The sequence below is a fragment of the Heteronotia binoei genome, chromosome 18 (assembly GCF_032191835.1).
Source record: "Heteronotia binoei isolate CCM8104 ecotype False Entrance Well chromosome 18, APGP_CSIRO_Hbin_v1, whole genome shotgun sequence".
Taxonomy (NCBI): domain Eukaryota; kingdom Metazoa; phylum Chordata; class Lepidosauria; order Squamata; family Gekkonidae; genus Heteronotia; species Heteronotia binoei.
This window is the reverse complement of record NC_083240.1, coordinates 39,847,106-39,861,991: the sequence shown is the minus strand read 5'-3', so window position 1 is coordinate 39,861,991 and position 14,886 is coordinate 39,847,106. Positions and strand designations below refer to the sequence as shown.

The 14,886-nt window shown below is 42.2% G+C and overlaps 1 protein-coding gene across 1 annotated transcript in view; it reads left to right on the top strand.

Annotated features, from left to right (window-relative positions):
- TEX14 (testis expressed 14, intercellular bridge forming factor) overlaps positions 1-14,886 on the top strand; it is a 68,055-nt gene that overhangs the window by 6,658 nt on the left and 46,511 nt on the right. The window contains exons 2-4 of the mRNA XM_060258980.1: positions 9,397-9,511; positions 12,318-12,483; positions 13,209-13,339. Coding sequence (XP_060114963.1) covers positions 9,397-9,511; positions 12,318-12,483; positions 13,209-13,339 — 412 coding nt within the window. The remainder of the gene's footprint in view (positions 1-9,396; positions 9,512-12,317; positions 12,484-13,208; positions 13,340-14,886) is intronic.

Below are 14,886 nucleotides of genomic sequence, written 5' to 3'. Positions count from 1 at the left end.
TTGGGGTGAGTCAAAGCTTCAATCGGAGATATCCACTTGGGAGTATAGAAATATTGTAGCTTGATATCACTCCAAATCTTGTACAAGGATCTTCTTATTTCATGCCTAAGGAAATGACCCGTTTTTGCAGGAGCATGGTACCACATATAGTTGTGCCACCCTTCACCCAGGCCAGCGCCTTCAATGATCAACAGTCTCTTATTGTCCAGTTTACACCAATCTCTTAGCCACGCCATGCCACATGCTTTATAGTATAGGTTCCAATCTGGGAGAGCTAGGCCGCCTCTTAACTTACTGTCTTGTAAAACTTTCAGTTTAATTCTAGCCTTCTTGCCCTGCCAGATAAAAGTCTTAGACATGGTATTAAGTTGTTGAAAAAAAATTTTGGGTATCATAATTGGTATTGTCTGAAACAAGAACAGGACTCTCGGGAGGATATTCATCTTGATTGTTGCAATTCTGCCCAAAAGTGAAATCTGAAGATCTTTCCAATTGGTTAAGTCATGACGAATCGATTTTAATATTTTTTCATAATTGTCTCTATACAAAGTCCTTAGATCATTTGTAAGATGAATTCCCAAATACTTAATTTTTTTCTCATGTTTGAATCCTGACAGTTCCTCAAGTAACCGGATCTGGTCCTCAGTCATATTCTTGGATAGAATTTTAGTCTTTGCAGCGTTCAACTTAAAGCCAGAGACTTCGCCAAATTCTCTTATTTGTTGTTTCAAAAGAGGTATCGAAGAAACAGGTTGTTCCAAAATGAATACGAGGTCGTCCGCAAATGCCAAAGTCTTCAACTCTATACTGTGTATTCTTGTACCTTGAATTCGGGTATCCTCTCTAATCTTCTTAATCAACGGTTCCAACGTTAAGATAAAAAGTAAAGGAGAGAGAGGACAGCCTTGTCTTGTACCTTGTTCAATTTCTATTGAGTCTGTCATTACTCCATTAAAACTCACTTTTGCTATTTGTTTTGAATACACCGCTTCCACCATTCTGATGTACCTTTCACCACATCCAGTTGCAGACAATATAGCTTTAATAAAATTCCAATTAACATTGTCAAAGGCTTTTTCTGCATCAACAAAAATTGCCGCAAATTCTTTATCCGGATGTTCCTTATAATATTCAATTACATTCAACAAAAGTCTCACATTCTGATTCATTAATCTTCCTGGGACAAAACCAGTTTGGTCTTCATGAATCAGGCTTGGAATTACTTTCTTCAATCTATTTGCGAGTATCGCTGCAAAAATCTTGTAGTCGCTATTCAAAAGTGAAATTGGCCTATAATTTTTGACTTCTACTGGATCAGTGCCATCTTTATGAATAAGTGTAATTAAAGCTTCTTTCCAAGAATCCGGGATCACCCCTGTATTATAAGCCTCCTCAATAACTCTCTTAAAAGGTAGCAATAATAAATCTTCAAATGTTCTAAAAAATTCAATCGGTAAACCATCCGGACCTGGGGTCTTATTACTTTTTTGAGTTTTAATTACCTGCACAATTTCTTGTATTGAGATGGGACTGTCCAAACTTACTTGTTGTTCTTTAGTTAGTTTTTGTACCTCCACTCTCTTTATGTAATCTTCTTGATTTAACTGTTCAATTTTTTGTTTCTTATAAAGGTTCTTATAAAAATTTCGGATAACGATTCCCATTTGAGAGTTTTGAAATAAGTCCTCATTGGTTTCACTTTTCAGCATTTTAATGATCTTTTTCTCCTTTTCTTTCCTTAATTTGTATGCCAGCCATCTACTCACTTTGTTTGCATTTTCAAAGTGGTTTTGTCTTGTCCATTTTAATTTTTTTTCGATTTCTTCTGCTAATAAAATATTAATCTTGTGTTGAATGAAACTAATTTTGGCCTTCACCTCCTTTGGATTTCTCGCTTTCTGTTGCTTCTCAAGATGTTGCAGTTTCATTATGAGATCATTGTACGCTTTCTTACGTTCTCTATTCCTCCTCGCTGTATATCTAATAGCAACACCTCTAAAGAAAGCCTTAAATGCATCCCAAATAACTGGGACTTTGGTATCTTTTTCCACATTAATCTTGAAGAATTCTTGAATTTCTTCTTTAGCTGATTCTACAAATTGTGTTTCTCTTAAGATTTGCAAATTTAAAGTCCATCGAGGATTTCTTGATTGCTGCTCCAGAATTAACGTAATTGGGTTATGGTCTGCATATGATTGTGGGAGAATATCAGCCTGACTGACCGAGAGAATCATATTTAAAGATATCCAAAACATATCAATTCTTGACCAGGTTTTATGTGCGTGAGAATAAAACGTAAAGTCTGTGGTAACCGGATTTTTTGTTCTCCACGCATCCACCAAATTAAGTTCCTCAACCATTTGCAAAAAGGAATTCGGCACTGTATTACGGTTTTTCTTTCTCTTCTGAGGATCATCGTATTTCTTATCCATTTTTATATCAAATACTGCGTTATAATCTCCCACAATACAGTACCTATCAGAATTGAATTCGCTCAGTTTAAGATACAAGGCTTGGTAAAATTTTTCTTGGTTGTCATTGGGGGCGTAGATGTTCCCTAGTATTATTTTAAGTCCGTTCAATTCAATTTCTACTATGATAATTCTTCCTTGGTCATCCGAGTATAGGCAATTTGACTTGATATGTTGGGAAACATAAATCGCGACTCCTTTCTTCTTTTTGGATGGATCACATGAGGAATATAAAATTCCTAATTTCTTATTTTCTAGGTACTTCCGATTATCATATCTAATATGAGTTTCTTGCAGACAAATAATTTGAGCATCCGATTTTCTCAACTGTTGGAATGTCTTCCTTCTTTTGCCAGGTTCATTTAAGCCGTTTATGTTCAGAGAAAGTATTTTGGTACCCAGTTTGGAATTCATTTTGGAAGATCCTTACTATCCGGTATATTGGCTAAGTCTTTCCTGCTCTGAAGTCTAGTCTTGATCTTTTCGTGCTTCTTTTTCGGAATCGCCCCCTCAAGAGGTTTTGGGGAGTCTTCTTGCTCCTGTTCTTCTCCTGAATCAGATCCGTTAGGTTTCACATGTTCATTCCAGAATTCTTCCATCTTTGCCTCTGTGGTAATATTAAATCTTTTGGCTTGGAATGTGAAAAACAAACCTTGTGGGATCAGCCATCTGAATTGAATTTCATGTTGAATTAGCCAAGTAGATAGTTTCTTAAATTTAAATCTCCGCTGTCTCACACTCCAAGGTATTTCTTTCAGAATTTTAATCTTGGTTTCTTTCCAATTGAATTCACATTCTCTAGCTTTCCGTAAAATCCTCTCCGTAATTTCTGGGCGTGCAAACTTGACTTGCACCTCCCTAGGAAGTTTGTATTTCCTTGTGTAAGTTGAAGACACTCTTTTGGCCCAGAGGATGTCTTTTGGGCCATCCTCCAGTAATTCTTCATCATCAACTCTTAGGATATCCATAATTTTATAGATTAAGTCCTCCTCCTTCTCTTCAGGCAGATTTTGGAAACGCAGGATCGTTGCCGCCTTTTCCATTTCTAATCGCATCACGCGGTCCTCCAGCTCCATAATTTCTGTTTGATGTTCCCTGACTAACGTGCCGGTCTGTCTATCACGCTCCTCCATTCTGTCGACTTTGGCTGTTAGTCCATGAACTTGCTGAGTATTGGCCAATAGTTGTTTTTGAAATTCTGCCAATTGTTCATTAGTTTTTTTAACCTGATACATCAAATCAGTTTTCAGCCCCTCTAGGGCTTCTTGATTCTGCTTGAAACCCGCAGAAACCATATTTTGTAGTTTTTCCAAGGCATCTTGCTGAACCGGTGCTGAGCCTGCTGACCCTGTTGGGCCTGCTCTTACTCCTCCAGCCGGGGGGGTACCTTGCAGAAATTTTTTAATCTTTGTTTCTGTCATGGTGGTTGAGCCTCCCAAGAATCTACTCAGAATACTAAGTCTACAAAATTACTACTAAACAGTGCTAAATCCAATCACCATTCAATAACCATCAATTCACCAATAATTCTTAAATTCTTAAGTTCTTAAATTCAATTGGCAGCTTAAAGTTTCCAGGTGCCTTGAAAAAGACAGTGGGGAAGTTCAATAGAGAACACAAAGCAAGAAAGAATACCCAACCAGAGATAAAACAGATGAATCCAACAATTTAAAAAGTATTAAGTTCAGTTAAATTGTTCTACTACTCTTCAAACATTTAAACCATTCACTTAGGCCAGAAGATTAAACACAAAGCTCCCCAAGTTGCCCCCCAAAATCACTGTCTTATCTTAACGGTTCTTTCTTCCTTCTTCTGCCTTCTCTCTTCCCTTCTTTCTTCTCTCTTCACTGCTCTATTTATGCCCTTGTTTGATAGATTAGCACTGTTCTCAGCCCTAGCCAATTGATACTTCAAAGTTCTGATAAAAAATAGTTCAATAAGAGCAGCCTTGATAAGTTGGTACTTCAGGGCTCCAAAGGTAGTTCATAAAAGCAGGAGTACAGTTCATAAAAGCAAGAGTACAGTTCAGAAGAGGCAAACAAAGTTCCCAAAGTAACTTGGAGAGAGTAAACTGTAATCCAATAGGCACCCAAGATCTTCAATAGAGTGTAGCCACAGCTATAGCTGCTAAAAGCTACAGCTCTACCCTTTTAAACAGCTTGCAGTTAACTCAGAAACCCATAAACGCAGATCAGACGGAAGAGGGAAAGTTCCAAGGTGGCTAAGCAAAAGGCATTTTATAATCCAAAAAGCACCCAAAATCTTCAATAGAGCGTAGCCACAGCCATAGCTGCTAAAAACTACCACTCTACCCTTTCAGCCAGCCTGCAGTTGGCTCTAGAGCGCAGAAACACAGGGAACAAAGCTGATCCTTGCCACAAATAATAATAAAATCTGTCTGGAAAGAAGCCGATCTTCAGTAACAATTGCTTAAAGAGGGGAAGGGGAACCAAGAACGGAGGAGTCCAAAAAGAGTCAGAGTCAAGGTGGGGAAAGTTTCACACAAAATACCGTTCAGATTCCGGCCGGTTCCTGCACTTTCTAAACTTCCGCCTCAGTCCCTCTTCGGCTCGAATCGGCCATTGCACCTCGCCCTCCGTCTCTCCCCCGATCGCCCCCACCAAATCCAGCAGGAAAAAGGAAAATAACCCAACAAACTCAGTTCGTCTCACCCCCAGTTTGCTTCTTCCCCCTCCAAAAAAGAACGTTTTAGAGCCGCTCGTTCACCACACCGCTCAGCCGATCCACCAAAAGTTAAGAAAAACAACTACGTGCCTCGCTCTCGCCCGAGCACCCGCACTCCGCCATTTGCCGCCGCACACTCACCAACTCCACCTCACTCCCACTACTCCAAACAAAACCGCTCACCGGCGGGCTTCTTTTAAGTTCTTCTTCCGCGGCTTGCAAGGGAACCTGACGCTACGAGGAATGAAGATCCAGATATAGGAAAGCACCTTTCTAGGTAAGCTGAAAGGAGTTTACGCTTCCTCTCCTCTCCCCTTTCCGGCGGCACAGCTGGGCACATCAGTGTTGGTTGGGAAACGGTCAAAGGGGAAGCCAGTCCTGGGGGAGAAACCTTCGTCTCTCCCTCACATCCAGCAGCTCCCCGGACTTCGGAGCGTCTCAGACAGCTCCGTAAGGGGTGTCCACAAATAGTGGGCCCCCTCAATCTCCCACCAAACAGAACACCCTCCCCGCGCACTGAGAAGGAGTCCGCTTCACTCCGCCATTGCCGGAAGTCCCCCCGGTATAAGCTTAATTGTTAAGAGTAATTGAGACGCTGTTATGCTCCGTTCATCTCCTCTCAAGTATGGAGCTAGCTAAGAGCATCCTTTCCAGTATGCTATTCCAAAAAAAGAAATATGCTAAAATACAGACGTTGTTTAGCCCTTCTTGGTGAGAATACGTATGTAAGAACTGAATAGTGAAAATGAATACTGGAATATGTTCCTCAGGCTCTGACATAACACCGCACCCCACCTCAAAGGCAAGGATGCTGCTAGCTAACTCGAGATGAATGGGATGACATGATAGAGGTTTACAAGATTATGCATGGGATGGAGAAAGTAGAGAAAAAAGTACTTTCGCACAGTACAAGAACTCATGGGCATTCAATGAAATTGCTGAGCAGTCAGGTTAAAACGGATAAAAGGAAGTACTTCTTCACCCAAAGGGTGATTAACATGTGGAATTCACTGCCACAGGAGGTGGCGGCGGCTACAAGCATAACCAACTTTAAGAGGGGATTGGATAAAAATATGGAGCAGAGGTCCACCAGTGGCTGTTAGCCACAGGATATATGTATATATATGTTTGTGTGTGTATGTATATGTGTGTATATGTGTGTGTGTGTATATATACACACACATATATATTGGCCACTGTGTGACACAGAGTGTTGGACTGGATGGGCCATTGGCCTGATCCAACATGGCTTTTCTTATGTTCTTATGAATTTAATCAAATTAATAAAAATAAATAAAATAATTACAACCGTTAAGGATACTTTTACACATTAGTCTCCTAAGTTTGACATATTTATTGCCCCACTGCTTTTCCCCATAATCAAACCCAAATATATTGTGACCTATAAACTTACCTTGTTATTGATATTTAATCTTTGCATATGTCAGAACATCTTCAGTAAGTACTAAGCTAATTTGCTGTTCACCTATGTAGAGGCGTATATATGAAATGTTAACTTCCATTTTTTTGTATCTTTTCTTTTCCTTAAGCCTTTTACACAGTATTAGTTTCCATCCAGAAAAGTATATGTAAAATAAATTCCTTGGCAAGAAATTTATTTTACATGTACTTTTCTGGTTGGAAACTAATAGACAAAGTGTGTTGTTTTGACTACAGAACATTGTTTTAATCCAGGAATCCCTGACATTTTGAGCCTGCAGGCACAATTGGAATTCCAACACAGAGAGGTGTACAATAACAAAATGGCTCCTCCAAGAAGTGGAGCCAACCACAGAATATCAGGGAGCCATGTTATGCATAATAGAACTCTTCACCATTTCAGCCAGCAGCTATTAATAGGTTGCCTTGTGCAGTAGTAGCACAACTCCTCCTGCTTAAGCAACTTAAAACAAAATCTGGATAGCCAATCAGATTTTCAATGGACAGTCAGAAACTCTGGTTCACAAAGAGCCCTAACTACTTAAAGAAACACTTGGTGGGCACAAAGAAGTCTGTCAAGGGAGCACCATAGTGCATATGAGCTGGTCTGCCTTTATTTGAAAGAAGATTGGTAGAACAGGTTCAGTGGTTAACTTCCTTTTAAAAAGTGGTTTATAAATTGAAACTTAATGAGTGTGCATGCTCACAGAAGCTTATACTTGAATGAAAATTTGTTGGTCTTAAAGGTGCCACTGGACTCAAACTTCGTTCTGCTGCTTCAGACCAACATGGCTAGCTACCCACCTGGATCTACAAATTGCACTGATACATTTGCTATTCTCTTAGGGCGTTTTCGCACTGACCTTACGCCGGAGCGACGTCCCTCTTCACCACGCAGCGTCTGTGCGGATTTCGCACTAATTGCTGCGCAGAACCCGGAAGAGCCGCAAAGTCCCGCGGCTTTTGCGTTGCAAATGTAAACCGCCAAAAACCAGTTCTGTGGAGCAATTAGTGCGAAATCCGCGCAGACGCTGCGCGGTGAAGAGGGACGTCGCTCTGGCGTAAGGTCAGTGTGAAAACGCCCTACGTCTTGTCGGGTCCTTTTCTTGCTATTTTAAACCTATATTTTGGGAGGGAGAATGTGAAATTCTTGATACTTTGTGTTTTTGGTTATAAAACAGCTGTGTGCTCATTTTTAATATATTAGAAAACTAGAAAGCAATTACCACTTTTTGGTTTTTTTTCATATGCAGTTATTCTGGATTTATTCATGTTTGTAAGGGTTTGTACTGCCAAAATACAGTCAACAATTCTATAAGCCTTTTTGTAGGGTAGCTAGAGAAAGACCTCTAGAAATGAAAACTTGCGTTTATGTTTTTTTTTTAAAGGATGTAAAATAATTATCTGACATTTCCCCCCAAATAATATGAACATATATGAACATATGAAGCTGCTTTTTATTGAATCAGACCCTGGGTCCATCAAAGTCAGTATTGTCTACTCAGACTGGCAGCAGCTCTCCAGGGTCTCAAGCAGAGGTTTTTCACACCTATTTGCCTGGACCCTTTTTAGTCAGAGATGCTGGGGATTGAGCCTGAGACCTGCTTATCAAGTAGATGCTCTACCACTGAGCCACCCTCCCTCCCCGAATCTTTTGCTTTGGCTTTTTTGGAGCAGATGGAAAAGGACTGCACAAAGCTTCTCCTGCTGAGTATGAGCCTCTTTTTGTTTTTGTGCTTACAATTTTTACTCTATTTGTGCTATTGCTAACACAATGAGATCATTACAAAATTTAAAATGTAAACTTAACAGCAGATTTTAAACAAAACTCTACAGCTCTCTCATCATGTCTGTGTTTTGCCCTTTTCCAAGAAGTTCAAGGCAGCATACATAAAATTACCACATTACAAATTTAGTACATCCAATCACTATGCCAGTTGTCAAAACAGCAAAAACAGACCACCCTTAGACATGGTGAGAGTATTGATATATTTCCATACACGTTCCCCAGATATGCAGAGGGAGAAATGGCTTTGTAAATTAACCTGAAGAAAAAGGTTAAAAAAATTCCAAACAACCTAAATAGAACTGAGCATGGGGGGCCAGTTTGGTGTAGTGGTTAAGTATGCAGACTCTTATCTGGGAGAACCGGGTTTGATTCCCCACTCCTCCACTTGCACCTGCTGGAATGGCCATGGGTCAGCCATAGCTCTCACAGAGGTGTCTTTGAAAGGGCAGCTGCTGTGAGAGCCCTCTCAGCCCCACCCACTTCACAGGGTGTCTGTTGTGGGAGAGGAGGATAAAGGAGATTGTGAGCCACTCTGAGATTTGAAATGGAGATTTGAAGATATAGGAGATTGTAAACCGCTCTGAGTCTCTGATTCAGAGAGAAGGGTGGGATATAAATCTGCAGTTGTTGTCTTCTTCAGGATACTCTGAATGCTGAGAGCAAATAAGAGTCAGTTGAAAAGGAGAAGGGGATAAATAAACCTACTTTAAACCTGGTAGAATCCTAGTGGTAGAGATATTGGACAGAGGGGAAATTTCTGTGATTTCATATGGTCCAGCTGGCAATCTGAATAGTTTATCCACAGTTCCAACTAACTTAAATATGGACATTCAGCAAATGCTTGAACACCAGTGTGGAGTGCAGTTCTCAGCACGTATGCTAAAGGCACTGAATTCAGTGGAGCTTCCTCCTGGGTGTGTGTAGGCTTACAGCCTGAGCCAGGCATTACAAAGGGTCAGAGGCTGGAGTGGAGGACTCACTTATTTTAAACGGTCTTATTTTTTCCTTCAGGGATCTGTGCTGATGCTGTAAACTCGTTGGGACAGACCGCCCTGTTCATAGCAGCTTTACTTGGCCTTGGGAAATTGGTTGATATTCTTTTGGATTTTGGCTCAGACCCTAATCAGTAAGTGTAAATGCTGCATTTCTCCTACTGTTATCTGATAGTTGTAGCCTGCCTAATTTACTGGTGATTATCAGGACTGGAAAAAAAAATTCAGAGAGAGAAGATAGATAGGAAAACAGAAGTTGTGGGTCATGGCCTGTAGAACACTCCCATCCCATTCTGTACACCCCAAGAATAGCTTGGCATGGCACAGTTTCTTTGTATTTGGGCAGCAAGTCTTACAAGGGAAGCTACAAGCCAGCTACCTTACAGGCCAGTAGTGGATGGCAAAGCTAGATACCAAGTGGACACAGCTGCCAGCGCCTGTGCTCTGAAGTACAGTGGCTGTGCACAAGGCCTGTTTGCAGGAGCTACTTCCTGTTGAGGGTCTGTTAATTAGAGGGAGCTCTAGGGCAAGAGGCAGGAGCTCATGGCGCAGAGTGGTAAAGGTGCAGAACTACAGTCTGAGCTATCTGCTCACAACCTGAGTTCGATCCTGGCGGAAGCTGGGGTCAGATAGCTGGCTCAAAGTTGATTTAGCCTTCCATCCTTCTGAGGTTGGTAAAATGAGTATCCAGTTTGCTGGAGGGGGAGTGTAGATGACTGGGAAAGGCAATGGCAAACCACCCTGTAAAAAGTCTGCCGTGAAAACGTCGTGATGCGACGTCACCCCAGAGTCGGGAACGACTGGTGCTTGCACAGGGGACTACCTTTACTAGGGCAAGAGCCGCTCCAAGTGCCACTGCAACAACCACCTTATCAAAGGAGGCATCTGTTTTAAAATGGTACTTTTCCTCTGCCATGGTGTTTCTTGACAAGCCTCAGACCTGTTCAACCTATGCCTCTTTACAGCTTGTTTGTGCAGGGCAGGGAGGCTGCATTTATACCAAGTGACCCCTAGAGGGCCCATTGCAGCAGCATTTAGCTGTATAACCTGCAACCTCTCCTCCCAGTTTCACTGAATATATTACCTGATTTTCTGGGAGAGAAGTGTTAACCATTGCTCAGCACTTTACAGCCAAACAGTGGGCTGGTAAGTAAACTGTTAAATTAAGGTCAGTGCTGGCTACATTAAAAACTTGGCTAAGTAGGATAGTCCTGCCTGTGAAGCAAGTGGGAAGAATAAGTGACCTGGATTCCTTCTGCCCACTGACAAGGAGGTATCCCGTAAGGTTCCAGTGTTCAATTCTTCCTGCTTTCTCTAGTAGTCCAGGCCTTGGAGCATTGCAGAATAGTGACTAAAATTCTGGGAGAAGAAGAACTAGAGAGGAGAAGGTCGGGAATGTCTAATTCTCAATAAATGCATTGCAGAACCTTCTTGCTAAAGATTGCTTTAGCCAGGCAGGGAGCTTGTAAAATAGGATCACTACAAAGGAAGAGAATCAAGAGAGAGCACTAACTACACTGTTGCCCCATGCCAGTGTCATATGTTAGATCTTCCTTGGAGAAATTCTGAAAGAGAAGCAGGAAGTTGACATATGAGAAGCTCCTTTTCCTTGTCACCAAGAGCAGAAGCACATCTGTGTGTCCTGATAGACTCTGTCTAGTCACTTCAAGCTGAGAGTAGGTTATTCAACACCTAACCTGAATACCTCAGACCTCCAAGCCCAGCCCTTTCAGCCACATGAAGAAGACTGCAGATTTATACCTCGTCCTTCTCACTGAATCAGAATCTCAGAGCGGCTTACAATCTCCTATATCAGGGGTGGCCAATGGTAGCTCTCCAGATGTTTTCCCCCTACAACTCCCATCAGCCCCAGCCATTGGCCACCCCTGTCCTGTATCTTCTCCCTCCACAACAGACACCCTGTGAGGTGGGTGGGGCTGAGAGGGTTCTCACTGCAGCTGCCCTTTCAAGGACAACTCCTGTGATAGCTATGGTTCGCTTAAGGCCATTCCAGCAGCTGCAAGCAGAGGAGTGGGAAATCATACCTGCTTCTCCCAGATAAGAGTCTGAACACTTAACCACTACACCAAACTGGCTCTCATATACGTGGTATATAACTCAAGACTGTCTAGAGCCGGGGTGATGTAATGGTTAGGCATGGTGGACTCTAATCTGGAGAATCGGGTTTGATCCCACACTCTTCCGTGTGAAGCCAGCTGGGTGACCTTGGGCCAGTCATAGATCTCTCAGAACTCTCTCAGCTGCACCTACCTCACAGGGTGTCTATTGTGGGGAGAGGAAGGGAATGCAATTGTTGCTCTGACACACTTTTGGGTGCTGAAGAGTGGGACATAAAAACTAAGTCGTCTTCTGATTTGGGATGAAGAATGGGGCCCTGACTGAGTTGTTAGCTTTGTTGGAATTTGATAAGGTCTGCAAACCAAGGGTAATCACAATTCTGAATCTTCCTGTCAGATTTTGCTGAGGACTATTGGCAGCAATAAAAAGGGAAGGCAGAATAATGAAACCCTTCTATAAGGGTATTGATAAATGAGAATTCTGCTAGCCATGGTGAACAAGCCCAAGACCTTGGCCTTGCTCAGCAAGGTGAACAGTTTCCTGGTTGTGGGGGGGAGTTCTGAAGTGAAGAATCAGTGGTCTGAACACTTCCTTGTGGCTACTGCTCTCCTAGGTTCAGAGCCCTTCTGCTAAGCCAGTCTGTCTGGGTATTCCTCATGCCTTTTGGTGTGAGGACACCATAAATCTCTAGTGCTTTCTCATCCAGAGGAAACCAGATCCATAAGCATTGACCCTGGAACTTGTTACCGTTTCAGTAGCTAGCAATATAGTCAATAATTTTTCCTATTGGACTACAGGAGAGAAATATTCAGTAAGTAAATGATGTATCTGCCATGCTTGTGTGTGTTTTTGTTTCTGTAGTCGCTGTTATGATGGGAGTACTCCAGTGCACGCTGCAGCTTTCTCAGGCAAACAGTCCATCCTTAGTAAGTTGCTAGAGGCAGGTGGAGACCTGCGAGTCCATGATGAGAATAGAAAGAACCCCGAAAGCTGGGCAATGTCTGCCTCAAAGGAAAGTAGCACCCAGGTATGCGATCTTGTAAACTTGTATGAGGATGAGATTAAGGTGCACAATCGGAAGAAAGCAAACCTCAAGTCTTCATTTTGTAGGCTGATGAAGGGCACATGTGGCCTGCAAACCCTGCATTTGCTTACTTGTGAATAATGTCCATCAAACTCGCGGGTATAGCTTTAGGCTGCACAAGACCATTCCTTCTCACCTCCCTTTGCCTGAAGGCTTTTTATTTTATTGGTTTTGATCATATCCTTCCGAGTGCACATTAGGGAGTAAAAACATCCTTAAAGGAAAACAAAAAGGTGATGATACCAGGATGCCGAACTCTGTGTTCATAACCAGTTTCTTTGTATGGGGTAATGTAGTAATGGAAACATAGAATATGTGTGGCTTCCAGGACAGCCACCCAATTGCTGAAAATTGCATGCCAATGTAAATGCATGCCCTTGAAAGTTTGGTTTTCATTGTACGCTTATGCACATATGCAGCTAAAGCCAGCCATAGTAACATTCCAGTGAGTTTCGGATGCCTGAGAACAAACAGAACAGTTTTTTTAATATATATCCAATTTGTACTTCAAATCACAATCAACATGAAAGAGGCAAATTTTTTTTTCACTCTTGTAATACTTCTTACTAAGTTTTATAAAGGCTGTCTCTACACTCCATGCTTTTTGCATTTGCAGTGCTGTTTTAACCTTGAACCACACTACGTCTTAGTTGTTTTGTCCACTTCAGATGTTGGAGTTTATCCAGCGTTGCACAACACAAATGCAGGCCACTCTGCTGAATTACACCTTGCTCTCCAAGGTTCGTTCTCCAAGAGACCTTGTCTGCAACCCTTCCAGGTTTGGGGGCATTACGCAAGGGTAAGTGGTTCGGTGCATTTTTCTCCCTCTCTCATAATATCAGAAATTCTTCTAACGGACTTCTAAATAGGTGCTTCATAACTGTAATTCTTCTGAGCTTTGTGTGATCATGTTCTTTCATTTGGGGGAACTATAAGTACACTTGCATTGAAAAGGTGAAAGTAAATATTATATTACATTTATTTATTTATAGTCCGTCTTTCTCACAAGGCAGAATAAATCAACACAACCAACAGGATGGGACATCAATAACCAGTGCAATAATAGGATTTGGTCTGCAGAAATCGGAAACAGATGAAACAAAGAGCCAGTTTGGTGTAGTGGTTTAGTGTGAGGACTCTTATCTGGGAGAACTGGGTTTGATTCCCCACTCCTCCACTTGCTCCTGCTGGAATGGCCTTGGGTCAGCCATAGCTTTCGTAGGAGTTGTCCTTGAAAGGGCAGCTGCTGTGAGAGCCCTCTCAGCCCCACCCACCTTACAGGGTGTCTGTTGTGGGGGAGAAAGGTAAAGGAGATTGTGAGCCACTCTGAGATTCGGAGTAGAGGGCGGGATATAAATCCAATATCATCATCACCAACACCTCCTCCTCCTCCTTCAGTATGAAATGTTATGCAATGTGGAAACTGCATAATAGAATCCTTTTTAGAGCAACAAAAAACATGTACCAGTACACTCCACAGCTCCTGACTAATTCAGTTTTGCATAGTTTGTAGAATGCTGAAAGAGTGGGAGGCTTCCTGCCCTCATCAGGCAGGCCATTCCATGGATGGCGGGCACCAGAGAGAATGCACATGTATGGGCCGTTTTTGATCTTGCCTGTTTGCATGGGGGCACCTGCAGAAGAAGAAGAAGAAGATATTGGATTTCTATCCCGCCCTCCACTCCGAAGAGTCTCAGAGCGGCTCACAATCTCCTTTACCTTCCTCCCCCACAACAGACACCCTGTGAGGTGGGTGGGGCTGGAGAGGGCTCTTACAGCAGCTGCCCTTTCAAGGACAACCTCTGCCAGAGCTATGGCTGACCCAAGGCCATCTCAGCAGGTGCAAGTGGAGGAGTGGGGAATCAAACCTGGTTCTCCCAGATAAGAGTCCGCACACTTAACCACTACACCAAACTGGCTCAGGCAAGCAAGGCCTTGCTCAGACAAGGGAAGCTGCCATGGCAGAGCGAAGAGGAACAGATGGTCCTGCAGATGTGAGGAAACAAGGTTACAAAGGGCTTTGTATTTCATAGCCAGTACCCTGAACTGAATCTGGTAGCTAATGGGCAGCTATTGCGGAATAGGGATAATATGTATTATTATTATTATTAGATTTATATCTCGCCCTCCCCACCGAAGCCGGCTCAGGGCGGCTCACAACAATAAAATAGAAGATCATAGTAGCAATACAGTTCACTCAATTTAACATTTAACAATTCATCAGATCTACAGTATAGCAATTTAAAACAATTGAAACAAATTTAAAACAGCTTTGGTGCTAATATCATTTAGTTTCCGGTGGCATTCAGTGCTTTTGGGTATCCTTTTTTGCTACTATATCAGCAA